The 20472-nt window shown below is 37.7% G+C and overlaps 1 protein-coding gene across 1 annotated transcript in view; it reads right to left on the bottom strand.

Annotated features, from left to right (window-relative positions):
* TRDN (triadin) overlaps positions 1-20472 on the bottom strand; it is a 230491-nt gene that overhangs the window by 44970 nt on the left and 165049 nt on the right. The window contains 4 exon segments of the mRNA XM_064447367.1: positions 5409-5438; positions 14153-14203; positions 14780-14830; positions 16639-16689. Coding sequence (XP_064303437.1) covers positions 5409-5438; positions 14153-14203; positions 14780-14830; positions 16639-16689 — 183 coding nt within the window.

Raw genomic sequence — 20472 nt, 5'->3', positions numbered from 1 at the left:
GGGCAGTTCTTTGCATTCTGACAGATATATAAAACAAATAGATTAAATGCTCTCTGCAGATGCTTATTTCTCTCCATGAACTCTAAAATGAGACTAGGGTGAATATCTTTAACATAGATGACTAACCGGAGACATCTAAATTTGTATGAGTTAAGGTTTCTTAATGATTAAGTTCATCTGAGGATCTAAAAATCAGAATTTATGAATTCAGTGAAAAGTGTTGAGCCCACTGCACTCACCATTCATCTGCCTACTTTCTACTTATATTGACCGGGTACCCTGGAGGGTGTTTTCTGGTCGTGTCTTATCCTAACTGAAATATCAGCAACATGAAAAGTACATGAGCCCGGTCTCTCAAGATCTGGCTGTCACTTAACAGAAGTTGTACAGATCATTAAGTCTCACATAACCCTGCAAAATGGACACAAATTATTTATATCTCCCAAGATAGTTGAGACAAGCTAAATGGAGGTCAAACAAATTTCAGCTAACTGATGTAGTCTTTTCAGAGCATTTTCTGTGTTTCATGCAAATTCTCCATTCATCAGTATTTCTTGAAAATGCCAGGGTTTTTTTTCTTCAGCATGGGAAGTCAAAACTCATAGATGTAAGGCCAGTCATCTATTAAATGAAGAATATCTTTAGGCAGAAGTGGATTTCCATTGAAGAATACACTGTCTGTAGCTTACGACTCCTGTAAAGTGTTCTTTGGTAAAACTGTGTTATTTAGTTCTTAATCTGATTGAGGAAGGCAATGTTAACTACAGGCTCGAAGATCCTTTGGGCTCCATCTTGTGGCTAATTCAATGACTGTTACCTCTTGAGGGAGATGCCTGCCTTCAACTACAGTCAAAATAGTACTCGTTTAAACAGCAGAGTAGCAAGTGACTGATTTTATTATTTTCTTATACATAACACTGAATTTTTGACACTATTTTAAGACATGCTTTTAAAAGCACTTCCCCCGCCTCCCCACCCCGCCCCCAATACACATTCTGTTAGGGAGCTTTGCAGTTATAGAATTGGGTAGTCCACTTTCTTATCCTTTGAGGCATATTAGAAAACTACATAATGAAGGTGTGGTTCACGTTGCACCAGTGGCATTTGCAGCTGCCCAGAAATCCCACACTACTGTGACCATTTGCTTTATGAATAAGAAGTCTGCCTTCCAGTTTTTCTGGTCAACTCCAAAGCTAAGCAGTTCTGAAATGCACTACTGCCCAGTTCTTTTTCAGTTTGGAAAGCATCTTGATTTTTATATACATTGAAAAGGGACACTGCTGTGCCTTGGCCAGTTTACACCACACTCTGTAAACAGAGCAGCAGTTTCCAAGTGATGGAAAAGGTACCATTACCAGGAGTGATGGAAAGAAATTGTGCTTTACTGGATTGGCAAAAATATGTAGTTTGGATCTGAAATGTACGTGCCTTGACCATTTTCTGCATTTGATTGATATTAGCTGGACTCAGACTGTATGCAGTTTTTTAGACCATGACGTGTTTATTGGGAAAAGGTCAAAATGTGATCCTACATATTCTCCTGTCAATTTATTATTGATAAAACTTGGCAGATGAGTGTGCTTTTTGGCTTTCTAAAAATGATTAAATGAATTTAAGAGCAAGCTGCCAGAGCGATAATGCTGAAAATCAGAACTGAAGCCATGTTATCGACAGGGAACTAGCTTTTGCACCTCACTAGCTTACAAGTCTTCATAACATCTAACTGTAGGCAGTCTATATAGGAGACAAGACTCCCAGAAGACAACTACCCTGAATTAGATGCGCACTCTAACTTGCTCTCAGAAGCAAGACAGAGCCCTCTCTCTCTCTCTCGTTAGAGAATCTCTATTCTCAATAGGGAGCCTGGAGAAATCAACTTCCTGGCAACTAAGGTTTATGATTCACTTCAAATAATGAGACGGTTCTTCTTACACGTAGGCATGTGGATGCTTAACCCACAGGGATTATGCAATGGTTAAATCCTGTTTGGGTTCACTAGAATCACAGCAGTAACAAATCTTCAGGCAAGCTTTCCAGAGACTGACCTGGAGAGAGAATTTACTAAGCTTGTTAAGGTTCCTTGCTTGACATCCCCATCTCAGTCCATGACCTCTTTAGTCAGAAATCAATAAGGCATGGGAGCTATCAATGGAAATGAGAAATTCCATTTTATGCAGAACTAGGAAACCTTGAAATTGGATTTAATCTGGCTCTATTTCACACAAAGCATTTTTGGAACTCTCTCTAATTATGAGATATTTTTTAAATATAAAAATGCTGGTTTGGTTTAAAAATATTAACTTTTCTTTCCTTTAAAAAGGGCACTTAACACTGAAAAAATGATGAAATAGTTTTGGTGTTACAGCTTTGTTTCTTGTTTTCTGTGTGTGCCCTGAAGCAGATGGGATTTATCTCACATCACCAATATGTGGGTCTATTGTAATTCACTTGAATCCCTGCTTGCAGTGCTTTGAATTATGAGCAAGAGTTAAAAACTTCTGTGTGCTGGCAGCCAGATTTGCTCTTGGGGATTTTAGGAAGTTCCTTCTTCGTGCCAAGGGTTGCTACCTCTTGCCCTTTAGGAACTGACAGTTTTTTACACTTTTCTATGACAGCTCCTCTCTCCCACACACGTTGAAAGAAGGCATAACATGATGCTGGAAGCTGAAGCTGACTGTTTTCTGGGACTTCAAAAAGTCTTAGAGAGCTATCCTTTCAAACAGAAACAGTTAGTGCATAAATTTAATGCATAATTTTTTTTCTTAAGGTTCCGGTTCCTATCACTCATATTTGGAGAAATCAGTGAAATACATAAGATTTTTCCACCTTGATTTTGGTCTTTTCTGTCTCTTTCAAACTCCTTCATGTCTGATTTATGCTATGCACAGAATGCACTGTCGATAGAAAGTGTTATTCCATCTTTTTCTTTTCTCTTTTTTTGACGGCTTGTCACTCTGTATTGCTCATTATTCTTGTTCTTCTAGACAAGGGGTGTGTATTTGAATAAGACAGAATAATTGGAGAAAGCTTTGTATACAGTGCGGATGTGCTGCATGATTTGCATGAGAAATGATAAAGTGGTATTTGAAATGTGCATGCTGCTACCACAATATATTTTGGATAATAAGCCGGTCAATTTAGAGCTCTGCCTGGCTACTTCTATTATTTTTGCAGCTGGACAAAAAAACCTGCCTCCTTAAGCAAAACCAGCAAACATAGCCCCTTTTTATTGTGACTCAGAGGAATACACATGCAGCCTGGAGCAATTTTTGATGATAACAGAATAAGCAGAAATAAATAAAACCTGATGATTTCGAGAGTTAGCTAGTAACATGCAACATTTTCTGTGTGGGGCCTGCAGAGAGTGTAAAGATAGATGAGAAAGCTAAAACATGGTATGTTCATTTTGGGAAGAGGCCTTGTTACTTCTCTCCAGTTGTCCAGTTTAGCACATATCTACTGAAGACAGTAACATTGCTGAACCTGTTTTCCTTAATACTGGAAAATTTCATTGCACTAGCATGTATTTCACTACAATCACTGCCTTCCTTGCTGAAAATGTTGGTTGTGTTCTCAGAAGACCAGAGGGAGGTTTAGTCCAAAAATAAATAAAATTATGATATCAGAAGAACGACCAAATCTGACTTTCAGTTCACACCTCCATGTTTCTGTGAGTGGATTGGCAGTAATCAGCAGGATGAGGTATACCCTGCCCTGAGCCAGGTACTTGAAAGTATCCTACCTATACTTCTTGGTAAAATCCTTTCAACAATTTAAGAAACCGGAGGAGATGCTTTTGTAGCAGAAAATATATAAAAAAGAAAATGAAATGAAAAAATTGATCCAACTTCAAAGTATGTTCATTAAAAATTAATTTTTTAATCAGTTTTGTTGGAGAAGATTATGGTTAAGGAGGAAAAAATCCTAACCCATGAAAAATGAACCAAGGGCAGTCAGTAGGTATTTCAAACAAATTCCCTTGATGTTCTTCTGTAAATGAATGGACCCATAACCTGTGGCAAGGCTGGCAGAAATAGCACCCTTAGCAATTACCTCACTCCTTTCTTTCCATTAAGGATGTAACAGTCCATGTGATAAACTCAAGGCCTGTGAACAGAGCAGGGATTTTGATGTCTGAAAACCAATGGCTGTAAGTGTAGCTGCCAGCTTTCTGATTCTCCCTGCTTTGTGCGCTACCTTTCATGCCTCAGTTGTTGCAAATTAATCTTTGGACAAAATATCCTGCTTGATACCTATTATGCATGGCTGTTTTTGATAACTAAAATGAATTTTATTATTCTGTTAAACACATGAGGTGAAATTTTGGCTCCAGTGGAGTGAACGGGAATTTTGCCACTAACATCAACAAAGCCAACATTTCACTCATGAGCGGTTAAAACAGTTGAGGCTATCATTTTTTTTCCAGTTCAGTTAACAACTCTGTTCAGGGATAACAGAAAAAATAATAAATTAGCAGGATTGAAAATGTCTTAATGTATAGACAGCAAAGGTTGGCTCCATTGTCCAACTATGTGAATCACAGAATTTCCAAACCTTTTTGAAGTGACAAAAGACACCCCCACCCCCACCAAAGTTAACATCCCCAATCAGGAAACTTCAGACATAAAAAGCCAATTTTTTTCTCACTTACTCAATACCAAATCTCAAATAATCCTCTAAAATCTATGGAAAAGTTCTGGAAATGTTCCCAGTTTAGTGAGCAAGATATGGCTTATAAACCAAATAATCAACAAAGGTGAATAGGTTAAAGAAAAATATCACCTTACTGCTAATATTTCATTATTTTTGTAGTTGAAATAAAATTGTCAAATTACAAAAAATGTTTCAACTCATCAAGTCTTATTCTGAAAGACAACACTATAAATACATATTTAGGGTCTGATAAATACAGTATATTTATCTTTAAACATTTTGAGTAATGTTTTAAGTTCTGATTCAGGGCAAATTTTTCTACTAATCTGTTAAAATACCAAAGAAAGACTTCAGCAAAGCTTACATTCATGCTACAGACATATCTGAGAAGAGGAAATTAAACGGGCCTAGGAAAGCACCTTCCGCAAAGGACAAACAGCCAGGTCAGCATGCATGGTGCACTGCAAGTTTTGTTCTGTTTGACAAATCCTAACATGGTAACAAAAGCCTTTCATTTTCTTCCCAGTCAGAATGATGAAGTGTCTGATACTGGGCTGTGTTGGCCTGTGGTAAAAAAGAGCTAACAATACTGGAAATGACAACTGTGTTATCACAGTAGGAGTAGATAAAGCCGGCTGATGGTAGCACATGAGGTGGTGTATGTCATCCCAATTGGCTCACTGAATGAAAGAAACATTTCTCACAGTGGTCACAGCCTGAAAGACACTTCAGTCAAGGGAAAATAATTGATTTACCTTTCTTTTCCCCCTCCTTTTTCACCGCAGCTGAAATGGAAACAAAAATACTTTATTTTCACAACCAGAGTTAGTAACGTGTACTATCAGTAAAAATAATTCAAACACCTATATACGAGCCTTTTGTCTACATATCTCAAACCATAGACATATTATGCAATATGGGAATAGATTTCTTTGCCAGATGAAGAAACTGATAAGCAGAAAGATAAAGTGTTTCCTCACAGGCACACAACTCTGCTATCGATGAGAGCAAATTCCAGCTTTCTCACGCTTAACTTTAGTCGCAAAGTCATCGTTCCTCGCAGACGTTAATACTGGGAAATAGAGGCACAGAGTGAGTATTTCAATATCAAGAATGAAGAAAGAGGATAGATTGGAATAGGAAGACATAAAGAGTTAAGGGGAGGCTAGATGAAGTTTATGAAGCATCATCTGTTTTAGAGAAATATATGGTTTTTTGCTATTAAAGCTTGTAGGGGTGAACAAATGCATAAAAAAACCCTCTTCAGTGTTCTTAAAATGAAAAGTCCTTTTATTTCAAACTGTTAGTTCATTTGGATAAAACAGAACAAGAAGGAAAAGCTTAAATCTCAAATTACTGAAATGCTATCTATCAATGGCCTGTGGCAAAAATCAGATTCTGGTTTCAAAGATTTTTCAAGGTTTCTACCACTTAGTCTCCTCTAAGAATGAAATAAATTCTTAGCATCTCAAGAATGGCCCTAGCAGTGGAAAAAAAGGTTTCATGCCTAGTATTAGTGAAAATGAGGCACAAGGTTTCCAGGATCTGGTCCTCTTCGCAATCATTTTGCTTTCATAGGTGATGTGTGTATCAAAGCTGTGAATTGTGCCTTTCACAAAACTTTCATTACAGAGCATTTAGTATTTTCTCCCCCAGAAGCTGCTATAGAAGCCTCAGTGGCTTTCAAAAGAAAGGCATACTGACTTGCCACTTGAAGTGTGTTGGAGGGACTCCCAGATCAGCAGAAACCCCAAATATCAAGAGTCTGGGTGGGGCTTATAATCAAACGTGCAGTGCACCTCTGGGGTCCTCCTGACTTCTGTCCTGCCAACTTATGGGAAGTGGCTCACCATGCTTCTGGTCCCAAGGCAAGCACAGGCAGAGCAACGTCCATCTGTGCCTGCCACTGCACTTAGGGCTAGCTAATTTCTGTTATTATGCTATTATGTGCTGCTGTGACATCTGTTTAAATTTTTACCTTGGTCATGTTTTTTCTGATGGAACGTACAGTAAATACTCAACAAATCTTAAGAGACAGGAAAGACCTCATTCTGACTCCTGTTGCCAATAACATTGCTCCGATCAAATCCTGTTATTCAAACTTAAAATGACAAGGAATAAATTAAAAGAGCACAAACACCATCATTTACATTGCTCTTTCAGAAGCTGAGAAATTTATTTGTATATGAAATGCAGAAAAAATGTAGATATATTAACCAAGGAATTTGGTCTACAACTGATAAAAAGCCAGATTACCTGCTGAGAACAAATGTGAGTAATATACAGTAGCTGGGTAGGGAAGGACATGAAATAACATAGAATGATGAACTAGAAACTGTGATGCTCAGATATGAGAGATGCTCTTAGATGTGTTCTTTTTTACCTTATTTAGAGAAAGAACAAATTCTTAAGCCAACTCTTTTTGCACTGATGAGAGGTATCATCTAGTTCTTGAATTCTTGAATTAGGAATTTGTACCTACAAACCTGTTCAAATAGGGCTATATTAACAGCTTTAAATCACAGTGGCTTCAGTTAGCCACTTGTCTTCCTTTTCTAGACCTATCCAATTACAATCATATATTTCCGGTTAATATAGCTATGATACAAAGCAAAATATGTTTATCAGGGATAAACATATGAGGAATCATGAATCCAGATTGACAACTACTCCAGAAACCAGAGGAGAGCACCATCATCTTTTATGGTTTGGGAATGGGAAAGAAGATGTCATTCTGAACCAGATTCATGGCAGACCTTGTTCAAAAATTTTCCAGTGGGGTGGGAAAATAAAGACAAATTTCCAGTGGTGGAAATGTCACAAAAGTGTGACAGTGTGGTAAGTATTTTCATGGAGAGAAACCAATTCAGATTCAGTATGGTTGTATTTTTTTAACTTGTATCAGAAACTTGAATGTAGATCAGCAGCAGTCCTTTAATCCCAAAGATAGTGATGGTTCTGAAGGACTTGTTTCCTGAGCTGTTCAACAAACAGACACATTTCCAAAGCCTTGAAAATGTCTTGAAAACACCAAAAAACTTGGAAGCACCATTTCCTACTCAACAATAGTCCATTCCACATAGCTTTATAAAAGCAGTAGATAGGAACAGATACTTAGTTCAATATTGTCAAAGCAGTGATTTCTTCCACAAATTCTCCTGTTATTTTCTTGTACAGCCATTGGTTTCCATCCCAAGGCATGAAATTTAACTTCCTTTCTAAGTTTACTATAATTAATTATGAAAATGTGGGATACAAAACTGCATTTCCATATAGATATCCAGTTCCTCTGCGGTGTTTTTGAAGAGCCCTTGGCTTAGATTTGTGATCTGTGATTTTCAATCTTATCATGATCATACTAATTAATCTCACAGGTGATCTGAATCTTTCCTATTTCTCCTTCTATGAGACTTTTGTTTCTCTTTCCTAGCCCACTGCATTCCCACGATATCATGTAAGAGTTTTGTACACAACACTACAGACAAGATGCATCTTTGATTTACTCAACGTCCTTAAAACAGTATTAAAACAGTATTTTTCCTAATGCATCCACATATGGAAGGAAGTTTTTCACTGATTTGTCTGCAGTAATACTTAGGTCCTTTCCTGAATTTATGTAGTAAATTCAGAGATAAATTCTTCTTTAATATTTTCCCTTCGGCATATATTTACTTCCGTTTAGTGACACCGAATTTTCTTTGCCATCATGCTGTCCATTCACCTTGTAAATTCAGTATAGCATAAGCTCTTCTGATCCTGAATGGTTTAACTAATTTTATATCATTTGAAAATTTAATTACATTACTATTTCTATCTTTTCCTTTTAATTAAGAAATAGAACATGAGTCTAGACATGGAATCATAAACAATTATTCTGTAAACAAGCTGCAAGATGAAAATGAATCAATTGCTCTCTGCTTCCTAATCAGGTATTTATTTCCATCAGTACTATGCCTCTTAGGCAACAACTTTTTAGTTTCTGCAGTAATTCTTATGCTGGAACTTTCTGAAGGTCTATTTAAACCATCCCATAAAGGCTGTGCTTATTACTTTATAAAGATGTTCAAAACACTTATTGCTAAGACATAATTTCCTTTTGCAGAAACCACACAGGCTAGATCTCTGTCACATGATTTTCCAGACACTTGTTTTTGTTCTGATTTTAATTATGATTTCACCAACTTTCTGAGTGATTTTTAAATCTCTGAATAACCCTGGAGTAAATTAAAATATTGTATTTACCCTGGCACACTTTGAGATAGACAGCAACTGATTTGGCTGAAGTTGGTGGAAACTTTGACTAAGTTCTTATATTGGTTTTGGTTATACACATGTAAATTATAGTAATCCAAGATAAAATGCAGGCTCATTCCCTCTGTCAGGTACTCTATGATAACTGTTCATATGCATGTTGTTATGCTGAGGTGAAAACCACCTCATGCAGGCAGCTACAGCAAAGCAGCTGGCATTTACTGAGTTGATACTGTCTTTGCCCATCTCACCATAAATGGTCCATCTGTTCATAGCTTGAGAAGAAGGTACTGTTTTAAAATATTTAAGAACGTTATAAAGTGATCTGTCTCTCTCAGGTCCTCCTAACAGATATTTTGTCTCTCTCTTCCAGTCTTTTTGTGTTCAGAATTTCAAGAGAAATTTTAATCATGTTAAGAAACCACGGTTAAAAGAACCAGTGAGCAACAGAGAGGGGGATTTAGCCTTTGATTTGGCTGGAGAATCCATGTTTAGAATGATTCTCATTCAGTAGCAGGAAACTTTCCTTCCCTCTTCCTCCTATAGTCCAGGTTTTAATGAACAGGTTTTGAGAAATAAATTCTTATTCAATTATCTTCATACATTTAATATTAATGGGCAAGGAAGATGTTGTGGTTGAACTCCCCTGCATAATCTAACTATGCCTTTTGTCCTAATTTGTAAGACATAGCTGTCAGACCTACTAAGAAAAATTTAATTCACTAGATAAACCCCCAAAAATTTACAGTGTTTTTCTTCATTACCAGCAATGCCTTAATGAAAATACACAAGCACATTGTCTAGAATGAAAACCATGTAAGCGTGCGTGAGTTCTGCTTCAGACTATCAGGATTCACAGAGTATGGATCATCAGGCCCCCTGTAAAGTCACTGGGTAGAGGCGGTAAGAGAGTGGTTACATTCCTGAGTGAGTCCCCTGTGACTCTCTGTGGAGTCTGGTCCAGCCTCTCATTGACAACTAAGGAACAGGAAATACTGACTACTGGCAGAAGCCTGACTTCTCCAATCCCTGTTGGAGTCCTTGAAACCTAAAACATATGAGGATTAATTCACGCAGACCCCCAAAGACAGGCACAAATCTCTGAAAATATTGCAAAAGGCCAAAGAGCAGGGCAGAGCTACCCAGGGATCTGATCTCTCTGCTGCATCAGAGGGTGCAAATCTTTCTCTGCCAATCTCACTTTTCAGACGGAGTGCCCAAAGTACAAAGTGTTTTTGGAGAGGGATAGTTTTTCTCTGGATTTGTGCAGAAAAGAATGCAACTGGGCCATAAAATGGCAAAAAAACAGAGGGAGATTTATTCTGTGGACTGCTGAGAAGCACATTGTCCCATTCAGAGAGAATCCTGGTTTCTGATCTCAAATACTATGTGAAACAATAATATTATGCAACAAGACTTTCATTTTATTACATAAACATGTTTAAATAAAGAGTTATACAAAAAAAAGATGTGGACCAGCTGGAAGGGGTCCAGAGAAGGGCCACCAAGTTGATCAAAGTACTGGGAAGCTGCCATACAAGGCTAGGTTGGGAGAGCTGGGTTTGTTCAGCCTTGAGAAAAGGAGGCTTACAGGGGATCTCATCACCATGTACCAGTACTTAAGGGGCAGCTACGAAGAAGATGGAGCTTCCCTTTCTACATGGAGTCACATTTAGAGGACAAGGGGGATGGACACAAGTTGCTCTCGGGGAGATTCCGATTGGACACCAGAGGGAAATTTTCCACAGTGAGGACAGTCACCCATTGGAATAATCTCCCCAGGGAAGTGGTTGACTCGGCCACACTGGACACCTTCAAGAGTCGTCTGGACAGGGTGCTGGGCCATTTTGTCTAGACTCTGCTCTTCCTAGAAAGGTTGGACTAGATGATCCCTGAGGTCCCTTCCAACCTGGGATTCTGCGATTCTGTGATATGCATTCAGAGGACTTTTCAGAGTACTATCATGGAGATCTGGGTCTCCCAGCATGTAGTAGCCCCTACCTCCAGGAAATACCTTAAGTGTCAGTACACATACTTCCATTTACAAACGTGTTTTGACTAGAATATATATTTTTGCTTATATATGCAGATGCTACTTATTCCACTTGAATATTTTTCTTTTAAAAAATAATTTAAAAATCAAGTATCAAACCATAAGGACAATATCACACTTCATAGTTTGCCATAAAACAAGCCTTATCTTTAATTTATACAAACTACTTTTTGGAATTAAAATTTTATCTCCTTCCTTTTATACAATGATATCCATTCATATCATGTATGTTCTTTCTATTCTTTTTCTCTTATTTTCTAATGTCTGTTGAAGATTTTTTGCAGAGACATGCTGACTCACAATGGCAATTTTATACCTCCCACTACAACTCAGTCTTGGTATTTATATAACTGTCATTATCTTAGTGTCTGACTTTTAAATCTCTGATGTTTCCTTGAAATATTTCTTATCGGCAGTGTTCAGCAATGAGGTTCTGCAATGGAGGGACCATTTGAACAGGCTGATATTGCCATTTTTATACACCTAATATATCTACCTTACGTTTTGGTTCTCTATTATTCAGGGTTTTCTACTGCCATTCTATATCCATCTTGTATGAATTCGAGTTTCACATTTCAAAAATATACTTATCTTGACAAAGGGGTTACACTGTGGCCACTTCTATTAATGCAGTTTACACCAGATTTGACAGATATCTGTAAAGTGGCAAATGTTAATCAAATCACTGATGTTTCTCAAGGCGTTTTTTGGTTGGCTGGTTTAAACCGAAAAGCTCCCTGTGTACTCTCAGTTGGCTAAAACAAAGTACCAGTGCTCATAAAGGTGACCTGTTTGCATTTATTTACAGGGCAATGGGCACAAAATTTGTGGAACACTTCCCTTCAGAGACTTTTCTCCAACTGTCTGCCTGATCTGTGTGACATGTCACTTAGCTTTGTTAAGAAAAAGAGGTTCAGTGAAGTACAGCATCCCACACGGATGCTGAAAGCCACTTTATGCATTGGGGTGACACTATTCTGGCAAAATGTCAATGTCTTGTCATACATATTCAGTGTCACTGAGTTAGTTGTGTTTGCTTCTGGAGGTGCTGCATTCATATGAATCCCAGCAGCTAAGAAATGGCTTATGAAGATCTGTCACATGGAACAGAAAAGATAGAAACAACACTTAAAAACCTGCAGCCACTGAGCTGAACTGCCTTCAAAGTGGGCTTGTATAAAATTTGCTGTGTCATGAACTTCAGTGACTAGAAAATAACTGAATCCTATTGCAGACACTAAGGTTGGCTTCACTCTACACATGTATACAACCTGAGATCTTCCTGTGCAAGCTGCAGTTTTCTGTTGCAGTTTTGCTCCAGGGGCTTTGAAGGGTCTGCGGTCTTGCTCAGACCAGCCACTTTACAGGTCTAGGATACACAAGACTTAAAAAGAAGGCAGTTGGCCTGAACATGTGTCTGACAGCATTTAATCCAAATATATAAAGTTCTTAAGGGCCGGTTAGAGTCCAATAGAAATGCTTTCACTGCTGTGAGATATCAGTTTGGGGTGCTGACTTTTGTTCTCAAATGTACTGAACATAAACCACTTCATGTGCAGTCAGTAAAATTCTACAATGTTTAATTAAACATGTCCTTTCTCAAAAGAACTCAGTTTTGGAACTTGAAAGGAGCTGTTATTCCCTAGTTGTATCACTGGGTGATCAAACTGAGTTAATTAAGTCCTTTTTAAATACATATTTTTTTGTATGGTTGGGTGGGTGTTTGACACTTCACTGCAGCTAATTCATCAGCAGTGCAGCTAAAAACTCTTACAGACATGTACTACTTCTTTATAATATTTGATCTTTTGTAATAATTAGTATTTTACTTTTATTATCACTTAAATTTAAATAAATCAGTCTTCAAACTGGAAAAATTTGTGGACAGCTGAAGATAAAAATTAGGTAAGAAGCTCAATGGGACGCTCAGTGGTCAAATACTTAAGGGTCTAATCAATGTTTAACTCTTCATTAACTACTTATGTTTCACAGATATGGTTGCAAGAACCTAGCGGGAAGTCCACAGGCCTTGCTCACCTGAAGCTCAGAATATAAAAGCCAAGTTGTATGAAATCAACAATCACTAGACAAAAGAGACCCCTGCAGTTCAGTACTCCCTGTTGACCAAAGTAAACTAAAAGAAATTGTACAATAATGCAGCCCTATTTTTTCTAATGTCTTTGACCTTGAACTGGCAATCCAGGCTCACCTACTTTGACTACTTCAGAGAGTTTCGGACTGTTTAAGCCCTAGTTCCTTTTGTAGCACTTAAGCCTTCCCTTTGCTTCACCATGATGCAACTGTGCAAAGTAATAGCTGGTTTCTACTGTTCTGCTATATCCTACCTACATAGACTATGTGAAATAGCTGCACTTAAAAACTTGCAAATGCTATCTTTCATAACTTTGAGAAAATATTGCCTCATTATTTCTAGTGATCCTTAGGGAAATCTAAAGATAGGAAGTAATATTATTCAATTATCTGAAGCCGTTTTCAAAACTGACTGGAAGTTTTTAAGATTGACTGCTATGTTCCCATGGTTCAAATGACTGTCACTAGTTAGCAAGTTATTACATACTCTTATCCATGTTAAATTATTTACACATTTAACCTGAGAGGCTGCTTTCTAATGAGCAAGTAGTATTTAATCAATATGGAAATAATGTCAAAGTAAAACTAAGTTTTGTTTGAATTTAGTTGATATGAATAAATAAACCTGAAAGTATTTGGTTAATTATAATTATAGTTTTATCACTGCCTAAAAATCTCTAGTGTTTAAGAGGCCATGTATTATAAATAATAATTGATCTTTATTTGATGGCGAGTGCTAATATTTCAATGTAAAGAGAGAGCAAAACACAATCCAATAATGTGTTATAGAAGAAAAGTAAAATGCAATCTGAAATGATAATTTTAAATAGAAAGAATGAGATCAACTTAAGAAAGAAGAAAAGAAGTCCTCATAACTATGGGGACTATAAGGTACTACTGCTACAACTTGCTTGTGCAGCCTTTTATGTACCTCTCATTAACCACCCAGGTAAAAAGAATGTCCAGCTGCAAAGGATGCCAATCAAGGATATTTATGGAGGGCTAAGGTGAAGAAACTAGGATTTCTTTTGGGAATACTTGCACAAGGGATTTATTTTCTTAACTGTATCATATGCTAAGCTCAGCTCAACTTGGGATTGTTACCTTTTTCCTTAGTCGTAGTTGAAGTCCTCATTTCTTTTCCTTTTGAAGAGTCTGGAAAAGATATCAAACACAAAAGTGGAATGAGAAAGTTAGTAATGTGTGTCCATCAGTACTATAACAAACATGCATAACATCAGATCAAGCAGAATGCAGAAGAGGTAAGTGTTAAGAATTAGAATTTCTGTTCAATTCAATAAAAGCATCAACTTAAGATTTGAAAGCAAACCAAAAATAATTCCCACTAAATTACCTGGCAAAATTTCTGCAGTTCAAACCATGCACTCATTCCTGTGAAGCCTATAATTTCAGCCTGTCATGTCAATTCAGTAACAGCTCTGTTACTAATTCACTCAGAATAGAGCAGCATTCTGGCCGCAATATTGGCTATGCAGGTCAGACAGTGGCTAGAGAACACCACATTAAGGGTTATGATTTTATTATTTCTGAATCATGTCAGACACTGCTCCTTTCAATACACCAGATCTATTATGTGAGAAGAAGCTAGGTTTAGTTCCTTTTTACCAAAAGCCTGTAATTCAAAATATATTGAAACTGCACTGAGATACCAGCAGACCCTTTCATGAGGACAACTGGTTATTTCCCAACCACATAATGATAAGACATTACCCTTTTCCTTTAAGGCTGCTGGAGACTTCACATCTTTTCTTTTACCAGTCTCTAGAAAGAAACATTTAACATTTCTCACAAGTCAGGTTAGAGAAATGAGATGACACTTGAAAAGAAAGCAAGTCAAACAATTGGATATGTAGAGAGCACAAAAGATGCGATAATTAAATGGATTTAACAGCATGGAAATAAAGAACAGGACAAAACAACGAGGTCATTCATTCATCCTATTAGACTTGGATATGCAGAATAATAAGCTTTCAATATGTCATTAGTTTCTTTGCATTTTGAGGAAACTGTTAAGCTGCCTCTCAAGTAGGCAATAAAGAATAACAACTTAAAAAGAGGAAAGCAATTCTATAGAGAAGTTGGCATCAATGGATTTTTCTTTTGCTGAACCAAAATAAAAAATTAATCCAAACTGATACAATTAAAACATTAGGAACACTGGTCTTGAAAGCCAGAGGCTGCCGATAAAGGTAAATGGGAGTTTTCTTTATTCAGGAACAACAAAAGGAGCGGTGAACTCATTCAGGACTCCATTATTCTTTTAATATCAAAGAGGCCAAATGGGTATTGCCTGTGAACAGGATTTCACTTCCTGCATATATATAGCCTTTTAAAATGACAGGTAAGCTGGGTATAATATAAAAGCAGTGTTTATCCTTTGAAGGTACATTCACATGTTTTATATCACAATGAATAGTCCAAGAACACAACTGTATCTTTAATTTTTCTGCAGTATATGACATAGTATTAAAGCAGATGAGAAAACCAATGAAATTCTATTTCTCTCTATCTTGTGCCTAACAAGGCAGAACCCAAGGACAGAAGAAAATCCAGAAGTTGGCTAAGCACAAATAAAGGAACACTATGCTCTTGTTGTGGTGCCTGGGTAAGACACATGGACTGACACATGGACTGACAACAGTGAAGTGGAGAATCCTGAGCCCCACGTGGTGTCCTGACATCATCTCCCAGAGTTTTCACAAGGAATAATACATTTCTTCCAGAATTGCATCGCTTTCCTGTATGTCTATTCAGTGCTCTGCACTATGCCAGCCGTTATCTGGACTGCATTGAATATCTCCAGCTTCAAAAAAAGGGCACTTCGTCACAATTTGGACCTCAGATATGACTTTACAGCTCAGGAGCCATGCACATTTCTGCTAGCCTTTGCTGTTTCCCTGAAATTTTTGAGATGTTTCAGTACTCTCCAGAAGGTCATCAGTGTCTGTGAACCTTATCATTCTTTGTATTTATGTTCAATACACATCACATTTTAACAAATAGGGCTTTCTCCAAATAGACACTGTCAAACAATCTGTCACCTTTATATGCACAACTAGCAGGCCAGCCTCCTGCAGCTGAAAAGATTAGGGATGTATGTGGCCATGTGGCCACCAAATTGGGAAAAAACCCTGGTTTATATGAGTCACCTTCAAACACCTGGATGTGTCAGTAGCCTCAGCCAGTCTCATTCTCAGTCAGCCACAGTCTTGAGCCATAGCCACACGGACAAGATTTAGTCTAGCTCCCTGCAGGAATGTCTCCAGCATGGATTTAGAAAATTTGTTTTTGATAGATTAACATCCAACAGTGATATAAAAATACATTTTAGTATTTTCCCCAGGATGCAAATTCAAATCTCTACATTTAAAAGAAGCCCAGGTAGTTACCAGGGACCCTACTGGGAGATCTGTACAGCACAATATTGTTAAAAACAATGCCATGGATAAAATAATCTGAACATGAACCAGGATGGATCTGGTTTTCCATCCTAATATATTTCCATCCTAATATAGCATTGAATAGCTGTTCTGATATTCAGTTGTGAATTTCTTAACTTCTTCACTTACCTTTTTCCTTTGACCCCTCTGGATTCTTGGGATTTTTTCCTTTCAGAGAATCTGTATGGAGATAATTAAGTTTTTGAGACTCAGAAGACAGGACTGCCCTTCTACACTTAAAGGAAAAAACCAACAAATAATTAAAAATTAAGATGAAAATTGTGAACAAAAGTGGATACAACCTTGACCTGTCTTTACATCCTCTCTAGTGACCACCTTATATTTTTTAAGGTGCAATAATGTTAGTAGCAAATGTAAGAGTAGAAGTTATAGATCACTCTGTCTGTAGAGACCTCACAGAAGGAAGAAATTGGAAAGGAGAAGGCAAAGCTGCAAGTAATGACACAAGATTAGACATTCTTAGGGCCTTATCCAAAACTTCATGAACACAGAAAGGATTACTATGTTTTCTCTGATGGTCTGAAAACTAATTTTTTGCCTCAGTCCTTCAGGGAACATGTGCTGAAGGTGCAAAAGCACAGGAAAAACATATGTTATATTGTATAAACAACTAATATTTAATTTCTTTATTTTTAAGCAATAGCCTCTTGACCTCTTAAGAGTATGTATCAGGGAATATTGGGAGGAAATTGTCTTTTCCAAAGTGAGGAAGTAATTTCTTAGACCTATGAATGTATGTGATTTGAGTCAGAGAATATCACAGCTTGCAGGATGCTTGGTACACCCAACTGCAATCCATCTGACAGGATATAACACCTAAGCATTTATTCCAAATGAAAGCGAACCAAATTGTCAGTAAAACAGATAAAGCTAAAAGAAGATCCTTTCCAAAATAAATTTAACTATGATCATCCTCCTGGCTGCCATGGTACCAGGAAGTGATCCCACTTATCCATCTGGCTTTAAGAGTGAGTTGTAACAGAAACAGTTCACTTCCAGGGTGGCTGAAGCTGTTGGAGAAATCACACCGTTCAGGAACAGGCACTTAAAATAGAAGCCTGGTCTTCACAGCAGCAGGTGGACTCCTTCAGGGGACTGAGAGAAAACTTCCAGTGTGAAGACTGAAACCCTTTGAAGAAGCCTCTATGTTGACTGTATAGGAAGCCTTGAGACCACAGTTATCCAGCTTGACCATTTTACTCTTTGTGCACATTTGTGATCTCAAAGATGAGCAGCCACTTTCACAGCCACAGGCACAAGCCATTGCCCTCGGGCTTGTGGGTTTGGCAGCATATGCCCATGAGGGGTTTTTCGTTGTCTGTCTAGAAGGTCTCTCTGAGATTTCCTACAATTTGTAGCTCCTAAAGCAGGCTCAGCACTTTTGACTTACAACTTTTGGATGCAGCTATCAATACAGGACACTTTCTATGGGGCACCGACTTCCCCACCCTCAGAGCCAAGGCTACTGAAATAACCAGTCCTGCTTTCTTTCCAGGGAGCAGTTTTTCATATTCAGGTGTTTGAACAGGGACTCACTGAAGACTTTTCAAACTTCTGCTCTCAACTGACCAGTTTCCTGCTGGTCCCAGATGGGGGAAAACATAATGTTGACTTAAAGCCAACATTCACATTGCTGTTTTCCCCCTATATCCTATTCCAGGGGTGAAGCTGGGTCAGGTTAGGAACATGGCATAGTAAGATGCAGCAGCAGCAGTATGTGAACTCTTCAGGATAAAGATCTAGTTTTCATGCAAATTACAACAACAAGTAAGTAGTTGTGTATAGGAGGAAATATTAACTGAACAGACTACCTGCAGAACCGCTTTTCTGTAGGTGAGTTTCCCAACATAACTTTCTACTTTATAGACAAAAATGTGTGTGTTATAACTTAAGGTAAAAAGTGCTGCAGGCAAGGCGTTATTTCATTTTACTTTAAAGGAAGCACATGCATTGCATAGCAAGTGCAAATCAGCACATTTGTTTCTTTAATGACAACGTGCTATTACATATATGGCAAGAAAGAAATACACACTACTGACTTATTTCCCCTACCATTCTGTGCATAAAAATAAATAGGTTTATTATCCACACATAACTGACATAAGAAAAGATGCAAAGATACCCCAAAACATGGCAAAAACAAACAAGAGGGAAAAAAGGAGCATTTGTTTGGAAAACAAACTATGGAGCACAGGGTAAGAGTGAATTTACATTATCTATACAGCACAAATATTGTCACTTTAATAATACAGCACAGTGCAGTTCTAGTGAATTTCTTAGAAGAATTCAGTGAGGAGTTATATATGATATACCATGAGCTTTTAGTTCCACTGTTAGACACTCTGGATGAATGAGCTTCTACTCTGATTAGTTGGGTAAGATACCTACCAAGAGAACACATGGCAAATTATACCTCAGAGTTACATTGGCCTCACATTATTTGAATATGTCAACAGAAAATCAGCTTTTGTGTTCACTGTTGTGAATACAGGAAAAAGCTGAAAAGCTAGTTAAAAATTCAGAAGGAGTCTTGAGATGTCTTTTATCATAAGGCAATGGAGAGCATATTCTTCCACTGTTCTCCTTAATCACTGTCAATAATGTTAGAGTCTAAGACTGAAGGCATTTTATTCACCTCATAAAATAGATAAGGTAGTGTTGTGAGGTTGTGATCTATGGAGTATCCCAGCAATAACTTTAAATTCAAGGATTTGTTCTCTATTTTACATAAAAACACTCTGCATCAGCTTATGGAAAATAGTCTGCTTTATGATAAGTTTTTTTGGTCTGAACATAATCCCTGTTCATCCAAATTTAGCCCATCCTTCAAACAGAATGAGGTATGAGGATGCCTCTTCTATTGCATAAGGTGCCAGGCAAACATTAATTTTCACAAGTATTTAATACCTCATCTAAAAATCTTCCTTTATTCAGTCTTACATGAATAGTAACAAACTCCCAAGACAGATAATTAGCTTGTGTATGCAGCCTTAAAAATCCTTACTTTCCTGAGTCCTTCAATATATGTTTTTTTTGCCAGAAACATCCTCTTTAAGAAACAGACTGAAAGACACCAAGTTGCAAAGAGAGAAAAGAAGGCCCCAATAGCCTGGCCAACCTTTGCAGAGGCCCACTGAGGAGGCTTGAAGAGGTGATGGAGAGGGGATAGAGTGGCATGCAAATAAGGCTTTGATTATTTTATGAAGTACAGTTTGAGTAAACATGGTGACTGAAATGGGGGATTTATAGTGCTAGATATATGTTTATGTAGCACAGTAATCCAGAATGCGATAGGAAAAGCACATAGCCCAGAAAGGCACCAAGATCTCTAAGGGTTTGTCACACACAGCTTTATAAGTTCTTTCTATAAAGCCTTTGCCGCCAATGTATTTTGAACTGAGTTATTCAGCTCGCTAATCAGCACCCACATTTTTAGACACAGACATTGAACTCTGCAAGTTTGATATTTATTATGGGAAACAGTGATGGCTGCATCAGCAAGTGCTCTCAGGATCTGAGTGGCCAGTACAGAGATTGTTTTGCCTTGTTTTCCTAAAATGTAGGAAATGTGATATAACATGTCCTGCACTTGACGATTAAAATAAATCCCTGACTCCCCCTTTCTGAAGGCTGTGTGAAAAAGGTCTAACCTCCTCTGTCATGTTAGGAGGACCTGTTAATAACTTAGTGATTGAAATTGCTGACCTATTGAGCATGAGCCCAGGAGATTAAAAGCAGAGCCGTGGAAGCACTCAGCAAAGGACACGATACAGAAGCGTGTTCAGGGCTGGCAAACCCCTTTCAATTTGTTCTAAAGGAACTCTTGCCAAAGAGGAAAAATATTTTGGGTCTCCTCTCTCTTTCTTTTTCTTTTTTATTTCTTTTTCCCCAGTAATCCTTTGAAAGGATCAGCAGGCTGAGCATACCTGTTCCATGCAGAGG

Source organism: Phalacrocorax carbo, chromosome 3 (assembly GCF_963921805.1).
Source record: "Phalacrocorax carbo chromosome 3, bPhaCar2.1, whole genome shotgun sequence".
Taxonomy (NCBI): domain Eukaryota; kingdom Metazoa; phylum Chordata; class Aves; order Suliformes; family Phalacrocoracidae; genus Phalacrocorax; species Phalacrocorax carbo.
The sequence above is the reverse complement of the archived record's forward strand: the minus strand, read 5'-3'. Positions and strand labels throughout refer to the sequence as shown.